A 20,890-nucleotide genomic window follows, 5' to 3' on the forward strand; every position below is an offset into this window, starting at 1 on the left:
CGACATATTTTAAAAGACCGATCAGTGTGGTGGAGATCGAGGCGCTGTTTGAAGTCAATTTGGGCAAGAAATCATCATGACTTGCATGAATTTCGGAACAAAATTATATTTATTCCAAAATTGAGGGGCATGTGTTGACGCTAAAATTTTGCAAAAATATTGGTAGAAGAAGAATGAAGCCGATGGAGAATCCAGAGAGAGCCATTTGGGTGTTCGGGTCAAAATGGTCAGATAATCTGGTCAAAGATGATGTGGCGCTGGTCAAAAGCGACGTGGACTCGGTCAAGGAAACGGCTGGATACAATTCGAATCGGACTGGGGGATGAGGTCAGCAGAAGATTTCACGAGAGTCTGACTTCCTTTTATAGAGTCTTAGAGATATAGTAGTAGTTTATTTTTAGTCAAGTTTGTAACAGATCATAATCGATCAGGAGTCTTTAGTTTTGGAGTATAAATAGCAGTAGCCAAGGTCTGTAAAAAGAATCATCAATCAATATAACTTTTCTAGGCATTTCGCCAAAACCGTAGGAGCAACGGCGAATTCTTCAGCAAGTAGGCTGCATTGACTTGATCTCCGGCTTATTGGTAAGTTTGTGTCTTATCGGATTTTCTAGGCTTTAATTACCGAGGTATCGTTGTAGTTTCGTCTAGTTTAATCTACTAATTTATGGAGTTCTCGAAAGCTTGTAGGCTGCATTGTCCCATCTCTTGCTTGTTTACCGATTTTATCAAGTTCTTGTAAGGCTACATCATCCGATCTCTTTTTGGATCTTAATAGATTTCATAATTTATCTCATCTTGATCAAGCTTTTATCGCCTCAGTATACTGAAGATTCTATTGCACATCTAAAAGCTGATTTAATTTTGATCTAGATAATTTTAACAAATATTAAAAAGGATAATCATCATCTTAATTAGATTCATCGCTAATTCTATTTCATCCATCGTCCTGCTGTCAGCGCTATCTCGGTTACATCCGATCCGACTGATAGTGACAATTAGATTCAGTCTTATCGGCTAGATGCATTTCTTTACTATGGAGTTTGTCTTTAGATTTATTTGTTCTAATGAGTCAGCTCTATAGCCGATAGTTTGATCTGTGCATCGGATTTCATGGCCAATGCGTCTTTATGAAATCCAGCCGATGCGTTTCTGATTGTTTACTGATTAAATTTCTTTCTCCTTATTAATTGTTGGTGAAATTGACTGGTACATCCAGAACCTCGATAGCAGGACCTACACCGAAGATAAGCAGAGCTCGCAGCCTGAACGTGTCGTGCTCCGTATTGTTCATCGTCCGATTTTTGCGGCAATAACTATTTGCGCCCTTGATCACAAAGCCAAAACCCATGGTAATGAATTTTTTTTGAGAACCGGCACGGCAAGCCATTTCTTTCTGGGATTATGTTAGTGTCATTTGTATGCATATGAATATGCATTTCAGTTAGTGGCATTTGTAGGAGCAGGTTATCTTTTGGGCCACTCCTAGAAAAATAGGACATTCCTATAAGTCATTTTTGTAGTAGTGTGCTAGAAAAAATAGGACATCCCTATATAAGTCATTTTTGTAGTAGTGTGCTCGATCCGCTCCGTTCATTATTCGAGTGTTTTGCATCTTAATTGGTTTTACAAGTACGCTTTCAAGACTACAAATAAACAATTGGTTTTGGGAAGTGATGCAACAAATAGATAGAGAGTGAAAAATTCTTTTACCGTAGATTCTTTTTCCAGAATAATCGGTTAACTAGAAGAATTTATATTATACAAGTTAAAACATTTAAACCATTTCTCACCAAGATTAGATTCACCTTACTCCTTACAGAGACCCCACTTGCCAGGCCAAAGAATTTGACGAAAGAGGTGTAGATCCACATTTTTGTTTGAAGGAAAATGATTCTGTCAAAATCCTATTACCCTTTACACCAAACACTTTCGTCTACCCACACACCCTACCAGCACTTTACTTTCTATTGTAACATGCCATCAGGCGCCTGACTTTTGGAAACAAATTGATCCTTCATAATTTACTTTCCATTGATACATGCAATCATGCGCCTCTTTTTTCGAAGTCACCGCAATTTACTTTCTAAAGATCCATGCAATCACGTACCTGTTTTTATGGAAAGCAAATTGATTATCTTCCTATTCCTAAGCTGCCTACTTCCCTCGCGCCTGGCATTTTGGCAAGGATTGTTTCCCATTACATGCGCTGATTACCTTCCTATTCCTGAGCTGAATAACTTCCCTCGCGCCTGAAGCACTATCCCTATAGGTAGGTGATCCTATGATTAAGAATAGGATATATATATATACGTATACACGATATTTGGCATTCAGTTTGCGTGCTTCACTTCAAACATTCAATTCGCGAAACTTTCAAAATATAATCCTCCGCATGCGAATTCTTTCAACTTAAAAGGATTTCCTCCTTTTTTGATTTCGCGATTTTCTTTTTCGTTTTCATTTTCCAGAGCACCTGAACTCCCCATTTGCCCTGACCCAATCGATTGGATCGAATCATCCAGCCGGCCCTCTCCTCCTCTCCCGTGCTTCTCTCCTCTGTCCATCTCTCTCTTCTTCTCTCGTCGCAAGGAGAGGCGGAACCGCCCGCCGCCGGCGGCCAAAGCTGTCTCCCAGCAAGGTCATCGGGCGCGCGGGAACCGGCTGAACGGACTCCACCGAGGTTGTCAGGCACCAGCGGAAGGGCAACACCGGCAGCCGTGGCAGGGAAGCCTCGGGGAGGGGGAGCAGCGGCAGCCGGCGGCCGAGGGCCGCGCGGGAGGCCTTGGGGAGGGAGAGCAGCGGGAGCACCTTGGGCCGGTAGGCGGCGGAGCTCCTGTTCCGCCTGGAGCAGCTGCGATCGAGAGAAGAAGAGTGCCACGAACAGAGAGGAGCACGGGAGAGGAGGAGAAGGCTGGCTGGATCGATCCGATCCAATCAATTCTAATCGATTGGTCAAGTTCATTTGCTCTGAAAAATGAAAACGAAAAGAATAGCAAAATCAAATGAGGAAATCCTCCAAATCAAAAGAATTTGCATGCGGATAGTATATTTTGAAAAGCTCGCGAATTGGATGTTAAAAGAGGTGAGCCGTGCAAATTAGATGTTAAATATTGAAATTTCTCTCCATATATAGACTCAATCCAACAACAGATACATATATAGAACTAACAAGGCAGAGATACAACTCTGCGGTCGACGCAGCCCGTGGGCAGCAAATGAAGTCGGTGAAAGCTCCAAATGCTCCGATAAAGACGCGAGGACGAAGCTTCGATGGCTTGCTGACGAGATCCTATGGCACAACAGTCGATGCAAACTCCATTCGTTTCAACTAAAAACGCAGTGCTACCCAATACTACTCGGCACGTGTATAATGCGCTCAGCTAGGAATAAAGGAAGATGTGTGTATATATATTATCTATTTGATACACTGTGATTTAAATAATATTCAACACGTGACGGAGCGGCACCAACCTCCGACAACCAACTAAAATTCCCAAACCGTAAGTACGTGAAACAAAACCGTAAAAACTCCCCCACTACGAACCATCCAGTATAAATAAAGTTCCCACCCTTCACCTCTATCTGTCAACCATTTAATTAAGATTCTTCCGTTCTCTCTCTTCGTGTTCTCCTCTCCGTGGTGTCACGGCTGATGCTGGCCCTAACCCCTCGCACTCCGACGAGCCGCCGGCGGCTTGGTCCCTCCCACATTTTCTCATCGCGGAGACGCTGCACCCATCGCGTGTCCGGCTGTTCGCGCCTGCGCGCGCCTGGGTGCGCGGCGTCCTCCTGGACAAGTTGCAAGCGGGTGCCGGTGCGCCCGGCAACGCCATGGAGGCGTTCCAGTACACCATGTTCTGCCTCCTCGTGCTCATGTGCTTCGGCGAGCCTACAGTGCGAGCCTTGAGGACGGCGAGCGCGCTTGGCTGCTTTACATTTCCCAGCAGATGAGTGTCTTCTTCTTCCCATCCATCACCAAGCACATCTTCCGCGGGCGCCTCCAGGCCACGCACGCCCTTCGACTGCGACCGATGGAGCTCTTCGTGCTGCTGATCAATGCGCAGCGCGCGTACAAGCGGCAGGTCAAGGAGGAAGGCCAGGCGCCGACGAGCGAGACCATGTTCCAGCACTCGTACGTGGACACACTGCTGGACATCACGCTCCCCAAGGAGGGCCACCGCCCGCTCACCGACGACGAGATCATCACGCTCTGCGCGCGAGTTCCTCTGCTCTGAGTTCCTCACACCAATGGTTTTTACTGTTCCAAACAATGAATATTTCTTCCTCGGTATTGCCGGAGTTGTCTCAAGATTTCCATAATCCCAGATATTTATTGAAAAATAAAATTCAACAAGCTAGAAAACTAATAGCTTTTAAATTACTTAAAGTTATTGCAGATATTACTTCTCTATGTTTCAAAATTACTTCTTTGAACAAGAAATTATATTTCGATACAAATGGAGTAATCTTGCAGAACTCATTAAAATACTGCTTGAAATTTTAAAATTACTTAAACTTACTGTAGATATTACTTCTCTATGTTTGAAAATTATTTTTTTAACAGGGAATATTCCTTGGATACAAATGGAGTAATATCGTAGAACTTAACATTATTAAACGAAATACTGATGCATGAATATCCAGTCACGAAGCAAAGCAACCGCATGTCCCTCTCCCAAATCTCGCTCACATTAATAGACATGCATGCATGTTTCAACTGCCCCCTAAAATCCCTCTCTTGCTGCAATTGTACTTGTAATGGATAATTGGAGATTCCATGCATGGCGCATGGTCAAAACATTTTGCATGCCCTGCACTCATGGCTCATTCACCATGGCTCATGGTCAAAACATTTTGCATGCCCTGGATTCATGGCTCATCCATCATGGCGCATGGTCAAAACATTTTGCATGCCCTGCATTCATGGCTCAAGAGATGGATGGCCAGCAACAGACTTCCATGATAAGAAATACGGCTACTGTGCTTTCATCCACAGCACACCCAATCTCCATGGTGCCAACCTCCCAAACACAGAAATAGATTGCCGATGGATCAAGAGATTACCAATGGCTTCTCGACCACTATAGTCTACAGCCCCGACGTCCACAGCCCCACCCCAATACGTTGACAAACACATTCGGCACGAAATCATGACGAGCCCGTGCATGGAGATCGGCACAACCGGATCAATATTCACGCGAAAAAAACTTTTTACGACCACCTCTTTTTTTATACCATCAAGTCACGGAATGATCACTTTTTTACTCCTGCGATAGTAGAACCCATATTATCCACAGAATAGGAAGGGCTGCTTTTTTACTCCAACCACAGCATAGTAAAAATTAGCTTTTACGGCCACCTTTTATTTTTTTTTACTACCATCAAGTTTGGATCAGAAAGCACCCGTCACGGATCGGTCGCGGGATGATCAGGAATGCACAATTCAAAAATATTACTCCTGTCAATTGAAAAATACTCTTGAAACTTGAAAACTACTCCAAAAATTTGGAAAAAAGTACTCTTGTGAATTGAAAAATACTCCTAACATCAGGAATAAAATACTCCTATCATTTGAAAATACTACTCTAGCCAATTGAAAATACTCCCAATATTTGAAAAAATTCCTAACATTTGAAATACTCCTTTAGCCAGCATGGAAAATTACTCCTAACATAACAAAAAATACTCGTACATAATATGGAACAACATGTGTTTTAACATGTGAATATTGTCCTCTCAGTTTATCCCATATTAGAGTAGTATTTTTGTCCATCTTTGAGTGTAGATTTTCACAATTTAGAGTAATACTTTTGTGCTTTAATAATTATTATCTTGAAACTAGGAGTTTAAATTAGGAGAGATGGTTTAGAGGAGTTCAAAATTAGGAGAGGTAATTACCATTAGTTAACTTGAAAAGTAATTTTCATGAAAGAATGTTTATTATTGCACGTGATCTCCTCACAATTATTAACATATTTAGCATCCTGGAATCACGTTTCAAATTGCATGCATGCATGGCTGTCTCTCTGATCTCCTCTAAACACATGCTTTTATTCCTCTCCAAACCTCACGCTAGCATGCGCACATGCAAGTGCTAACTGCTCGCTCACCCTAATTCATTCGCATGCAGGCAAGATGCAAGGAGTGATCCAAATGCATGGTGCTGGCCCCACCCAACGCCAAACGACGCCCCCTTGTTTGCTTGTTCATCTTCCACTACCGAAAAAAAAAGATCTTTGCCGAGCGTCAAATGTTTTGCCGCGTGTTTTTCTTCGGGCACTCGGCAAAGAGAGTCTTTGCCGAGTGTCATTTTCGACACTCGGCAAAATTTTCGACACTCGGCAAAGAGTCCCTTTGCCGAGTGTTTTTAGAGCACTAGGTAAAGATAATTTTCAAATCATATTTTGAAGTAGTAAATTAATTCAAATAAAAATATTTTCAACTACAAAGTTATATAACTCATCAAGATGCACAATTCTTGTTTTGGATATTTCTTCATTTGATAAAATAAATATAAATTTATTCACAAAATATATATATCTCTCTCGTAGTTTATGAAACTATAAGAGAGAGATATAAGATTTGTGAACAATATTAGAATTATCATGTCAGATAAAAAAATAACAAAACAACTAAAATAAATTTTATAGATCTTGAGAAGTTATAAGATTTTACAATTGGCAACATTTTAATTTGAAGTCATCTTGTCAACGAAAATTACATCTGAATTTAGAAAATTTAAAATTTGAATTTTGCAAATGACCTCGAATGGAAAAACCATCAAAATTAAAGTTGTAGATCTCAAAAAGTTATGAAAGTTTGTAGTTGACAACTTTTTTATTTGAAATCATTGTGTCATATTAAAATACGTTTTAAGTTTTTAAATTTGAAATTCAAATTTTGTAAACGATCTCGGATGAAGAAACTATCAAAATAAAAGTTGTAGATCTCGAAAAGTTATGCCACTTTGTAGTTAACAATCTTTTCATTTGAATTTATTTACTATCTCAAACAAATAATTTACACTCGGTTAATTATAATATGTGGAGAATAAAAACGTAATGTTGACACACTTGATCCAATGGTGCAGTGGTAGAGGGAGTTATTTATGTGCAGGAGGTCGTGAGTTCGAAACCTATCATCGACATTAGAAGGGTCGTACCTTGTAAAAGCTTTGCCGAGTGTAATCGGGGATACTCGGCAAACGGCCTAAATCCGGTAGTGTTCTGGTGATAGTGCTGGCAATGGCTGTCGAAGATGGAGATGCCAACCAGCGGACATCCATGGCATAAGAAAAAAATGCGACTGCGCCAGCTCGGCCTCCACGACGAAGGCGATAGGAAAGCGTAGCAGCTGCGATAACAAGATTTACAAGATCGTAAAATATATAGACTCCATGGTCATGGCAGATGAGAGATTTAATTTGCATGTGCTGTCTGGACATAGATTAGATCCAACTAACAACAAAAATCAGTTGTTTATTGGACGTGCTACTCATTTTTACGGTTGCGGGACGGATTTACTGATGAATTATGATTTTTACTACCGCGGCATCAAAACATGCAGCCTTTTACGCCAAGAAGGCCCGCAGGAGCTTTTGGTAAGGCTCCACCATATGCGTTGAATACTATTTAGCTCGCAGCGAGCTAAATAGACCGGTCTTTTATATATATATATATATATATATATATATATATATATATATATATATGATTCATGACACGACGAAATCAAAACGAGGTACAACTCAAACAAAAGGAGTTAGTGACTGTGTAACTGATAATTGTTTCTGCCTCGTCCCCTGGGTACGGAACCAAAAAAAAGCGTAGTACATGCATACATACCAGAGCATTTGGCCTTCCAAGTGCTGCAGCTCACTTCATGCTCTTGCTCCTCGATCGCACTTATCCTCCGCGTTGTCCTGCTGCTCCTTGTACATATCTTCCACGTCGACATCCTGCTCCCTGGGCTCACTGTCATCAAAACGGTAACTGGAAGTGCATCACACTCGATGTGGGCAGTAGGACGACCAGGGTGCATCTCAGTAGCATTCCTCAACGCGGCCTCTGCAGCTCTTCTGACGGATTCCTTGGCACCAGCGCCCCCAATGTCTATAAATATTTCCTTGAGGCCTGAAAGGTGCTCAATGCCAGCAGGCGCAGCGCCGTAATTGTCCCATCCATGCGCATTGAAACGTAGCATCAGCTCTTCAAGCTTGGGCATCGCACCTGCCTCGAAGGTCAGGCATGATACCCTACAGCAGCCAAGTATAAAACGCTTCAGAACATGGAATCCACCTCCACGGACGATGATCTTGTTTTCAGGAACTCCTTTGACGTGCAAGAAGAGAAAGGTTAGGGAGTGCAACTGTGCAAGCATTCCAACATCATCTTCTAACACCTCCTTAACATGTAGCTGCAGGTCATAGAAGTTATGGAGGTGTACAATCCACTGAGGTATCCTCGAGAACAAGCTTCCATATGAACAGAATTCCTTGAGATGGCAGAAGGAAGGATGAAATTTACTAAATACGTCCAAGCACCAGGAGGGATTCATGATAGGAGAACTCACTGTTAGATATTTGAGGTTGCAAAGTTTTTCAAGGCAGGCGCGTAGAACTTCCCTAAGTCGTCTCTTCATCATCTTGTCTATTGATGAATTCTCATTGTGAATGTAACATCTGAATCCAATATAAAATGTTTCCAATTGCAGCAGATTCCCAATTTTACTAGGTAATACTACAGCATGCAAGTTGGTTTCAATCTTTAAGTATCTCAACTGAAGCAAGTGTAGTTAAGTCAATTACCGCTTCCGATTGGGATCCTTCTGAAGTTTCAATTTCGATTGCTAAACCTCGAAGGTGCTTGAACAGTTGAAAAGGTGGTAAATATGAAGAGGTACCAAATCTTGCTAGCGTTCGTATCTGGGATAGCTGGACGGATGCCACTACTCTGTCATCAATTACACCATCCAAGTGGAGTGTGAGGCGACGGATCTTGTCGTGTTGTCTTATCATCTCTTGTATATCATCTATCACAGTGATAAAATTCTCTTTTCTAGATTTATGTACGATAAGATCAAGCATCATATCATGTACCCTACAAAAAATCACCTCACCATTAAATATTTCGGTTGGCTGAATCATACTTCTGTTGATGAGCTCATTGAAATAGCTATTTGCAACATCCTCCAGATTTGTGCCACGAACATTACATGGAAAACCTTCAGCTGCCCATTGCCTAACCAAATCCTTCTTCCGGATTGTGTGGTCCTCTGGATAAATACCCAAATATAGCATGCAAGTCTTCAAGAGGAAGATGCATGTAGCTGAGGTTCAATATTTCTCGCATACCTTCCAAGCATGGACACATTTCCAAGCTGGATCCCAAAGAGTTTAGTACATATTGCCATTTGTTTGGCTCATTGGCAAGGAGGCTAGATATTGTGGTAATTGCAAGCAGCAAACCACCACATTTTTTCAAAATTTTAGCTGAAACTTCATTCAAATACGGAGTGCAAGCATCCTCTGAACCGAATATTCTTTTGAAGAATAAACTTTTTGAGTCATGGTCACTAAGCTGCTTCATCTTGTAAACATATTCAGAGTGATTAGTGCAACATGCCCTGCCTACAGTCTCAATTCGTGTAGTTGTTATTATTCTGCTACCATTCCTGCTTTCCGGGAAAGCACATCTAATAATATCCCATGCAGAGGCATCCCATATGTCATCGATCACAATGAAGTACCTGCAAACCATATAAAGATATTCGAAGCATAACAAGCATTAGGACAAAGTAAAATGTATATCACTGAAGACCATAAACCAAAAAGAAAAGCAATCAAACAAACTTTAATTGTGGCTATGTTACAATGGAGAAATCTGTATAAGATTGCATGTTAGCCAAGCCCTGGTGATGCCAGAATAACCAATGTAGTACTAAAATTGAATGAAAGATAGCTCGTGTTGATTTTTACATGAAATTAGTATTAATACCTAATCTCTAAACTTAGCAATGGTGAGGACTGAAATGGTAATTTGAGTAATGTTACTTGCAGAACATACAAGAAAAGTAAATTTCACAATTATAACTTCCCAAAGTTGTACTTTGATTTTTTTTCTCTGGTCTTTGTGTGATATCAAAGTTTTGAAGGATATGATAAAGTATATAAGCATAGAATATGGTGAAAACAAATTAACCGTAAGCAAACAAAGCTGAATGAAGAGACACCAATACATTAGAATCTTACGTACAGAATATTACCAAGCTAAATAAGAACGGCTTCAAAGAAAAATAAATACTTTTTTCATAGTGGCCACATAGGTTGTATCCACTGGCGTACCTCTTGTCAAGGAGGAATGTTTTCAGTTCACTAATAAATTCAGACTTGTCCCATGTTTCTATGTTGGTGTCCTCATGGGCTCTAAAACCAACTTCAGATAGTATAGTTCTCAAAATCTTCCTGATGTTTGGTTTCTGGGACACAGATACAAAAGCTTGACAATGGAACTGCCCCTTTAACTTGCGATAAATCTCATTTGCAAGTGTAGTTTTTCCAAGACCTCCAAAACCCACGATAGAGAAAACCTTTAGCTCATGTGCAGGCACACCACCCTCTTCATCCATCAAATGAATCAGCTCGTCCCTTGGCCCATCGATACCCACAAGCCCAATTGTCTCTACATGGATTGCCAACAAGTTGCGATCGATGGTTATATTGTTTGGCTTGGAGACCACATCATCAACCTTGTACCTCATGCGTCGCTGGCTAACCTCCATGACACGGGTCTTGAGGTCCTCGAACTCCTTGGTGATCTTGATCCGAGTGTTTATGGTTGTCAACAAGTGCATGCTCCTTTCCATGAACCCCTTAAATCCATGTGGCTTGCTACTGGACTTGCGATCCACACACAACATGAACTCGTTCACACTGTCCTCAATATCATAGGACAACTCACGAACCTCTTTTGCCCACCACTCATCTTGCTTGTCAGGATTTTTCATGCTTGACATCTTTTTCAGGAAGGCATACATGCTCTCGAGCTCAGCTTTAAGGAACATGATCTGTCCCTTAGCTTCTTTAGCCAGCTTGTATTTGTCTGTGAGCAAAGCGGCAAGCTTTGCAAGCAAAGTGCCCATGGCACCATGCACTGCGCTCACCACCACAGCCTCCATCGCCTCCCTTCCTGCGCTTGCTCCTGTTTTGACAGTCTGCAGTTTTCTTTGGCGTGCGATTTGAGTTCATCGAAGCAAGCACTGGAAAATTAAAGCAGCGCCCATGGTTAACTCTCTTCCTTTAGTTTGATCTCCAAAACCTTCATATGAAAAGGATCTGAACTTAGATAACTACTTGAGTTTTGAATTTGAACACAAATCCAGAATGTAAGCACAAATAAAAAACGGTCAACTAAAAATTTCAAGAGCTTTCAGCAGTAATCCCTAACTTTGTACTCCAGAGCCAAACAGCCACATGAACATATTTGGAACGTTTGTCTTGAGAAACTGAAAGTGCAATTACAACTTCAAATAAAATTCAGATTGAAAAGAACTTGCAGCTTCGATCCGGAAAAAAAAACTCTAGAACTTGATTGCTGACAAGGTGGCCGCTTTAGTGAAAAATAGTGGGGGCTAACCCTTTTATTCCCAGAAAAATTACTTCCAAATCAACCAGGGTTTTCTTTCAATTGAGGACAAGAAGGGTGAAGGACCAGCGTCTATGATATCGCTGGTGGTGAGCAGCTCTGGGTGAGCCGGCAAGGTGGCAACTTCTTGGACAGCGCAGCAGAGGTGGCTACCGGCAAGGGTGCACCCAGGGCATGACCAGGAGGGGCTGTGAGGCTGGCACAACAAGGATTGAGTTGTGACTTGGGCGAGGATGATGAGCGAGTGGAAGAGAACGAAATAGGACAAGAAGAGATGAGTAAAGCGGCAGTGCATTGAGGGGCTCACCTCGGCACGCATGCGTTGATTAATACAGATGGGAATTCCAGAGTTCTGGGTGCGGAATTTTCATCAGCCTGTCGTTACGTGTCTTGTCGCGGGCATCGCCACCGTGGAGTCACAATCTGGGACGCCAGGAGGAGAGACTGGAGTGAGAACTGGATCAAATTATTCAAATCAAGCGCAAACAAGAGACATAGAGAGGAGTAGAAACGTTCAACTTTTGCACATCATTTGTTAGACTGGTCAATTGACCTTTATATATAGCTAGGAAGAGATTTCTGAATTGGTGCAAGAGTGCTTCACAACTTCTAAGTAGTCACTGTCTTCAGTTCAGAAGTAAGAACAGATAAGTCTGTCTTACCAGCAAAATACATGTAACGAACAGATTAGTTTGCTTTCATAGCAGAGGTGTCAAGAGTGATGGGAACAAGTCTCTGTACTTGGTCTTTGTGGGCAGGGTGGTTTTCTCAGCATCTTAGACTGCTTTTAAAGCAGCTAGGACAGCAGCATCTTGACTGCTTTTAGGACAGCAGTTAGCATCTAGGACAGCATCTAGTTTGGCATCTTAGACTAGCATCTAGTATATTCTTGGCTGGCTAGCAGCCTATAAGTATGTATCTCCAACCCCTTGGAGGGGAAGGGCATTGTGGTAGAGTTTGAGAAATAAACCCAGAAAAATTCCCAACTTCTAGTGTCATCTTCACTCTCAATGAGAGTGAAAATTCTGCTACTAACAACCGGTACTAGAGCTGTACTATCCTGTAGCCTAAACATCTCCTGCTCATCCCCTTCCATAGCCTCGCAGCAGCCCCTGCCGGCAGCAGAAGCAGCAGCAGCAGTTCCGGCTGCTCCTGCTCAATTCCCTTCCTCTGTACAGACAAGCAGTAGCTTGTCTGATGGAGGATCCACTCCATGCAACAGCAGCAGCAGCAGCAGCCCCCCAGCAGCGCGCCATGTCCGCAGGACACTCTCGGCACTTGGTCGCCTTGAACGTGCGGCGCCAGCAGGAGGCCGAACTCGCTGCAGCGGAGGAGCGCGAGCGGGCAGAGACCGCTGCCGCAGCGGCAAGGGCGTCGAGGCTGGCAGCAGCGGAGCTGGCTGCAGCCAGAGCGGAGGTGCAGGCGGAAACAGCGGCGGCTGCAGCACGTGCGGCGGCAGCAGAGGCCGATGCTCTGCGCAGCAACGCCAGCAGCTCCGTCTGTGCTGACGACAGCGCCGACGCAGACCTCGAGCTGCTGGCCATGGATGCATCTCGAGAGCGTGCGGAGCGGTGGGCAGCCGAGCACACCTATGGCGGCGGTGCTCCCAGAGGCGCGCACGGCGGTGGCGCTCCAGGCGGAGGCGCACCTGATGGCCGCGCGTTGGAGGCCCAACGGTTGCGGGAGAGGGTTACTCACCTAGAGGCTGAGATGGCCCGTGACCGACGACACGGCGGGCTCGACGGAGAGCACGCCCTTCACAGGCGGCGCGACTCCCTCTCCCCAGACCGGCGCCAAGGCCATTACGGGGTCCAGGCCGTCGTCAGGGACGGTGGGTGGCCTACCCTCACCAAGACCAACTATGTCGAGTGGGCCGCGATCATGAGGATCAAGCTCCAGGTGCGGCACTTGTGGGAGGCGGTCTACTACGGCGACGGCGACTTCGACGAGGATCGACGGTGATGGACGCCCTCATTGCTGCAGTCCCGCCCGAGATGCAGTTCTTGCTCACACAGAAGGAGACTGCCAAGGAGGCCTGGGACGCCATCGCTGCGGCACGCATCGGCAGCGACCGTGCCCGCAAGTCTACACTGCAGACACTTCGCAAGAAGTGGGAGAACCTGGCATTCAAGCCGGGTGAGGACCTCGAGGACTTCGCCTTCCGCCTCAACACCCTAATGCACAAGCTAGTGCAGTTCGGCGACGCCTCCTACGACAAGGAAAGAGCTATCGAGAAGCTCTTTCGTTGCACTCCCCGAAGTACAAGCAGATGGTTCGCTCGGTCAAGTCTCCAGTGGACCTCTCCACGATGTCGATCGAGGAGGCGATTGGTCGCCTCAAGGTTGTCGACGCCGATGAGCCACAGCTTTCCTCAGACCCTGTCACCATTGGCAGCAAGCTCCACTTCACTGGAAAGCAGTGGGAGGTCTGCCGAGGTGACAGGAAGAAGGGGGAGTCTTCTTCCACGACAGACGGCCGCAAGCGCGGCAAGCCGCGCAAGGCGCAGGTAGGCGCCCAGGCTGGGTCACGAGGACGTGCCGAGGATGGCACGCGCGGAGGCGCCCAGGGTGGCGCCGTCGGGCGAGCGCAAGCTGGCACAGGACGATGTTTGCCGCAACTGTGGCAAGTCTGGCCACTGGGCCAAGGACTGTCGACAGCCACGACGCGGCCAGGCTCACGTCACACAGGCGGCGGAGGAGGAGCAAGCTCTGCTTCTGGCACACACAAGCATCGAGCTACCTCCAGTGGCACCGGCCGCAGCGGCTCTCCTCCACCTTGACGAGACGAAGGCGCACGCCCTTCTCGGCGACGGCTCCGGCGACGACAAGACCGACGGGTGGTGCCTCAACACCGGTGCCACCCACCACATGACTGGCCGACGGGAGTTCTTCACCGAGCTTGACTCCAACGTCCGAGGCTCCGTCAGGTTTGGAGATGCCTCCGACGTGGAGATCAAGGGCGTCGGCTCCGTGGTCTTCACCGCCAAGTCTGGTGAGCACAGGCTGCTCACCGGAGTCTACTACATTCCCGCGTTGAGGAACTCCATCATCAGCGTGGGACAGCTAGATGAGAACGGCTCGCGCGTGATGGTCGAGGACGGAGTTATGAGGATTTGGGATCGCCAGCGTCGCCTTATTGCCAAGGTAACCAGGGGCGCAAATCGTCTCTACGTTCTCCATGTGCAGGTGGCACAACCCCTCTGCCTCACTGCTCGTCGGGACGACGAGGCGTGGTAGTGGCACGAGCGCTTCGGGCACCTCAACTTCGAGACCCTGAGGCGGCTCATTTCCAAGGAGATGGTGCGAGGCCTGCCGTGCCTCGACCATGTGGAGCAGTTCTGTGACATCTGCGTGTTGACGAAGCAGAGACGGCTCTCGTTTCCCCACCAGGCGAGCTTCCGAGCCAAGGAGCGGCTCGATCTCGTTCACGGGGACTTGTGTGGCCCGGTGACACTGGCCACACCGGGAGGACGACACTACTTCCTGCTGCTCGTCGACGACCACTCCCGCTACATGTGGGTGATGGTCCTCGGCAGCAAGGGAGAGGCTGCGGACTCCATCAGGCGCACACAGGCTGCGGCAGAGGCGGAGTGCTGCGCTGAAGAAGGCATTCAGCGCCACTACTCCGTGCCGTACAGCCCGCAGCAGAACGGCGTCGTCGAGCAGCACAACCAGACGGTTGTGGGGATGGCTCGGGCCCTCCTCAAGCAGAGGGGGATGCCGGCTGTCTTCTGGTGAGAGGCCATGGTGACGGCTGTCTACATCCTCAACCGCTCGCCTACCAAGGCACTCGACGGCAGGACGCCATACAAGGCCTGGCATGGGCGCAAGCCGGCGGTCTCCCACCTGCGGGTCTTTGGCTGCCTCGCGTTCGCCAAGGAGCTTGGCCACATCAGCAAGCTCGACGACAGGAGCACTCCGGGAGTGTTCATCGGCTACACCGAGGGCTCGAAAGCCTACCGCATCCTCGACCCGAAGACACAGCGTGTGCGCACCGCGCGCGATGTTGTGTTCAACGAAGGCCGAGGATGGGCGTGGGACAAGGCGGTGGACGACGGCTCGACTTCGACGTACGACGACTTCACTGTCGAGTACTTCCACTTCGAGGGAGCTGGGGGAGTAGGCAGCTCCTCTTCGACGAGCATGCCTACCCCAGTCCCCGAGCCTTCACCGTCCCCGGCGCCTTCTACCCCAGCAGCACCACGCTCTTCAGCCAGGACTCGGGCTGCGACGAGGTCGTCTTCGCTGACTCCACCACAACCGGCGACACTACGCTCTCCAGCCACGACTTCGGCTACGACCAGTTCCTCATCGGCTCCACCTCAGTCGGCAACGCCATGCACTCCAGCACCGATAGCCACTTCTCCGGGCATGTCTACTCCAGCACTAGCTCACGTCGAGCCCAGCCCGGTGGAGTTCGCTACCCAGCTCTCTCACGATGAGGAGCACATCGACGCGTGCTACGACGGCGAGCCGTTGCGGTACCGTACGATGGAGGACCTGCTCGGCGACCAGCCAGTGCCGGGACTAGTGCCTCACGACCTGGAGGGGCAGTTGCACCTTGCGTGTGACGATGGCGAGCCTTCGTCTTCGCAGAGGCCGAGAAAGACGCGGCATGGCGTGCCACGATGAAGGCGGAGATGAATGCGGTTGAGAAGAACCGCACCTGGGAGCTTGCTGATCTCCCTTGTGGTCACCGCGCGATCACCCTTAAGTGGGTGTTCAAGCTGAAGAGGGATGAAGTTGGCGCCATCATCAAGCACAAGGCTCGCTTGGTGGCACGAGGTTTCTTGCAGCGGGAGGGGATCGACTTAGACGATGCCTTCGCTCCCGTGGCACGGATGGAGTCCGTGCGACTCCTCCTTGTGCTGGCTGCCTAGGAGGGCTGGCATGTCCACCACATGGACGTCAAGTCGGCGTTCCTTAACGGCGACTTGAAGGAGGAGGTCTACGTGCACCAGCCGCCGGGATTCGCGATCCCCGGCAAGGAGGGCAAGGTGCTGCGCCTGCGCAAGGCCCTCTATGGCTTGCGGCAGGCACCAAGAGCATGGAATGCCAAGTTGGATTCCACGCTCAGGAGGATGGGCTTCGAGCAAAGCCCGCACGAGGCGGCCGTCTACCGGCAGGGCAATGGAGGAAATGTCCTGCTGGTGGGCGTCTACGTCGACGACTTGGTGATCACCGGCACCAAGGATGCGGAGGTGGCGGCGTTCAAGGAAGAGACCTGGGGCCTCTCTCCTTCTACCTGGGGATCGAGGTGCACCAGGACGACTCCGGGATCACACTTCGGCAGACCGCCTACGCCAAGCGCGTCGTTGAGCTAGCTGGGCTCACCGACTGCAACCCAGCTCTCACTGCGATGGAGGAGAGGCTGATGCTGAGCCGTGATAGCAGGGCAGAGGAGGTGTACGCTACCCAGTACCGGCGTCTTGTGGGGAGCATTCGCTACCTCGCCCACACACGGCCGGACTTGGCGTTCTCCGTCGGCTACGTTAGTCGGTTCATGCAGCGACCGACGACGGAGCACCAGTAGGCTGTGAAGAGGATCATCCGCTATGTTGCGGGGACTCTCGACCACGGTCTCTACTACCCGAGGTGCCCCGGAGCGGCACACTTCGTTGGGTACAGTGACAGCGACCATGCCGGCAACATCGACACCAGCAAGAGCACTAGTGGGATCCTCTTCTTCTTTGGCAAGTGCCTCGTCAGCTGGCAGTCGGTCAAGCAGTAGGTGGTAGCTCTGTCCAGCTGCGAGGCCGAGTACATCGCCGGCCTCCACCGTTTCGACTCAGGCGATCTAGCTCGCTCGACTACTCGGTGATCTCCTCGGCAGAGACGCTAGAGCGGTGGATCTCCGAGTGGACAGCAAGTCCGCTCTGGCCCTGGCAAAGAACCCCGTTTTCCATGAACGGAGCAAGCACATCCGGGTGAGGTACCACTTCATCCGAGGCTGTTTGGAGGAAGGGAGCATCAAGGCAGGCTACATCAACACCAAGGACCAGCTTGCAGACCTGCTCACCAAGCCTCTTGGGAGGATCAGGTTCCTGGAGCTCTACTCCAAGACCGGGATGTTCCAGATTTCCCACAAGACGACACACAAGACTTAGGGAGAGAATGATGGGAATAAGTCTCTGTACTTGGTCTTTGTGGGCAGGGTGGTTTTCTCAGCATCTTGGACTGCTTTTAGAGCAGCTAGGACAGCAGCATCTTGACTGCTTTTAGGACAGCAGTTAGCATCTAGGACAGCATCTAGTTTGGCATCTTAGCCTAGCATCTAGCATATTCTTGGCTGGCTAGCAGCCTATAAGTATGTATCTCCAACCCCTTGAAGGGGAAGGGCATTGTGGTAGAGTTTGAGAAATAAACCCATAAAAATTCCCAACTCCTAGTGTCATCTTCACTATCAATGAGAGTGAAAATTCTGCTACTAACAAAGAGGAGCGCGACCAGCACTTTTACTCTATCAGATGTGAGATTGGGAAGCATATTTGTCCCTTTTCACCACTATCAGAACCTCCATCGCCTCCCCTTTTTTGTGTGCTCTCTCAGTTTAACAGTGTGCAGCTTTTATTGGAGTGCATTTTGAGGTCAATCAAGAAAAGCGATTGGCGAAAATGAGGCCACGCGCAAGGTTCTTCTCATTGCATACAATCTCCTTCGGAAGCTATCAACCATCGTTTGGTTTTTCAACAGATCAGTACAACGTTGTCGCTTCCGAAGAAGGATACATACACGCATGGACGAACTAGACAAGGAAGAGAACAAGTCAAGACCCAAGATGAAAACAGAACAGCCACAGCAGAGGTGGCTTGCGGCAAGGTTGCACGTAGGGCGTGAACAGGAGGGGCTGTGAGGCTGGCACGACAAGGAATTCAGTTCGGACTTGGGATGATGATGAGCAAGTGGAAGTTGAATGAAATAGGACAAGAAGAAATGGGGAAAGCCGCGGTGCATTGAGGGGTCCACCTCGACACACATGCCTTGATTAATAGAAGGGAATTCCAGTGGTCTGGGTGCGGATTTCTTCATCAGCCTGTCGTTGCACGTCTTGTCGCCGGCATCACCACCATGGAGTCACAATCTAGGACCGCCGGGAGGAGAGTGGAGTGGGAACGAGATCAAAATATTCAAATCACGCGCAAACAAGAGACAGAGAGAGAAGAACGTTCAACTTTTGCACATCATTGGTTAGACTTGTCAATTGACCTTTATATCTGTTACTAACCTTGGAGAAATTGAGAAAGAGAGCAGTCTGTGGAGATGGTCCTATATTTATGGAGAGCCATATAGAGAGTCTCATGGGTATATAGAGAGTCATTTATATATTTAACAATATCTAGCTAGGAAGAGATTTCTGAATTGGTGCAAGAGCGCTTCACAACTTCTAAGTGATCAATCTGTCTTCAGTTCAGAAGCAGAACAGATTAATCTGTCTTACCAGCAAAATACAGGTAACGAACAGATTAGTTTGTCTTAACAGCAAAGTAGAGGTATTAACTGGAGCGTGAGCAGCACTTTTACTCCATCAGATGAGTGATTGGGAAGCATATTTGTCCCTTTTCATCGCTAGGTGGCTACCACTAGATTGGCGAAAATGGGCCCACGCGCAAAGATTCTTATTGCATACAATCTCATTCGCAAGACATCAACCAAAACTAGATGGAAATAAATTTTGGAGCTACATGCTGTCGATGTTAATAATTGTCTTCGTTTGATTTTTCTACGGATCGGCACAGCATTGTTGCTGTCTTACTTGATGGTGATAACTGCATATATGTTGGGCCAAGAAAATGAGTATATGTAATCTGTGTTATTCTGAAGTAGACCAACTCAGTCCCGTCCCTGCCTCCGATCTCTGTCTGACGGTGAGTTGCGAATGTGAGATAGTGGTGAAAACGAAACCACCACAGCCTATTCTGAACACCTAATGTAAGCTAGCAGATGTGATAGCTGCTAAGGCATGCTAGTTCCAAAACAAACCGAGTGCAAAGGCATACACAAACCTCAGCTAGCGAATCTTGCAAATTGGTTAGTTGATGCGTCGTCCGGAAAGAATTAATGGAATCTACCAGATTCTGGTAGAACATACAACAGCAGAAGATTACTTACAGACGTGGTGGTAGGTGTAGATGGAAGCACGTATTTCAGTGTGCTGGATTGAGGGAGAACCGAGGACGCGCTGGCACTGCTGGCTGCGCCACGCTGTGAGGCGGCGGGGGCGGCCGGCGGACCATGGTGTCGCGGCCGGAGGGCTCTGGTCCAGGGGCTCGCCGCGCGCCACCACGGCTCCGTGGCCGGTGCCACCACCGAGTCCGCGGCTCCCATGGGCCCCATACCCGGGCCGCCGGGAAGAGAGGGATAAGGCAGAGGGGGAGGAAGAAGAGGACGCGGCGGCACGCGGGAAGGAGGGGGTGGTGACGGCTAGGGAGGAAGAGGTGGCCGGTGGCGCCTCACGGGGAGGCAGGGGACACGTCGGCGCGCGGCGGCGGCGGTATCCACCATGCTCCGGTGAGGTGAGGAGCCAAACAAGGCTGGGGTGGACCAACATGGCCCAAGGAAATTCATGGCCCAGTTAGTAACTCTGGTGCAAATGGGCCGTTTTCAAAATAGCAAATTTGTTATAAAATCCTGCTTAGAAATTATAAACCCTGCTTAGAAGTTCTAAACCCGCCTGATTTGTTGGGTGAGGGCATGCTATACATTCTTGCAAGATTTGAAGTTAGAAGTTGACCTGATTTGTAAGATATAAAAAGATAAACTTTTAGGTGCACTAGCACTACTTGTCCTTCTGTGCTATTCCCTCTTTTCAGGGCTGACGGAGTTTCTAGTTCAATCGAGCAGAAGAGTTTCAGCGTGGGCACCCAGGGAAAAAAATGTAGCAGAAGACCAGAAGTAAAGATCAATAATAATTTACGACAGTAGTAAGGACAATCAATTAACAGAGATAGATTATAGTTATAAGGTGGCAATCAAAACTTAGCTTGAAAATGTGCCTGTCGTACAAAATTTCCAAATCCCAAATTTACAAAATCCCCAAATTGTACGTAAGCCGCCACCGCCAGCCGGTATCATCGGGATCCAAGTCCAGCTCCGCCGCCACCAGGTGTCGGCGTGGTCCAGTGCCACCGCCAACCGAGTCCAGCAATGCCGCCAGCTGTTGTCGGTGTGGTCCAGCGCTGCTGTCAGCCGTTGTCAATGTGTTCCAGCGCCACCGCCAGCCAAGTCCCCTTCTTCCATGGCGGCACC

General features: G+C 47.8%; 1 protein-coding gene and 1 pseudogene across 1 annotated transcript; one reads left to right on the plus strand and one right to left on the minus strand.

Moving 5' to 3' along the window:
• Window positions 1-4,657: 4,657 nt before the first annotated feature.
• LOC112889647 lies at window positions 4,658-20,362 on the minus strand (annotated as a pseudogene).
• Window positions 12,900-13,607, plus strand: LOC112890356 (cilia- and flagella-associated protein 91-like). The gene has a single exon (XM_025957259.1). The coding sequence runs from the start codon at window positions 12,900-12,902 to the stop codon at window positions 13,605-13,607; it is 708 nt and encodes a 235-aa protein (XP_025813044.1).
• Window positions 20,363-20,890: the final 528 nt, after the last annotated feature.

Source organism: Panicum hallii, chromosome 4 (genome assembly GCF_002211085.1).
Source record: "Panicum hallii strain FIL2 chromosome 4, PHallii_v3.1, whole genome shotgun sequence".
NCBI classification, from domain to species: Eukaryota; Viridiplantae; Streptophyta; class Magnoliopsida; order Poales; family Poaceae; genus Panicum; species Panicum hallii.

Bases quoted from the DNA above. Each gene is read 5' to 3' on its own strand.
- LOC112890356 (XM_025957259.1), top strand. From the start codon at position 12,900: ATGTCCGCAGGACACTCTCGGCACTTGGTCGCCTTGAACGTGCGGCGC.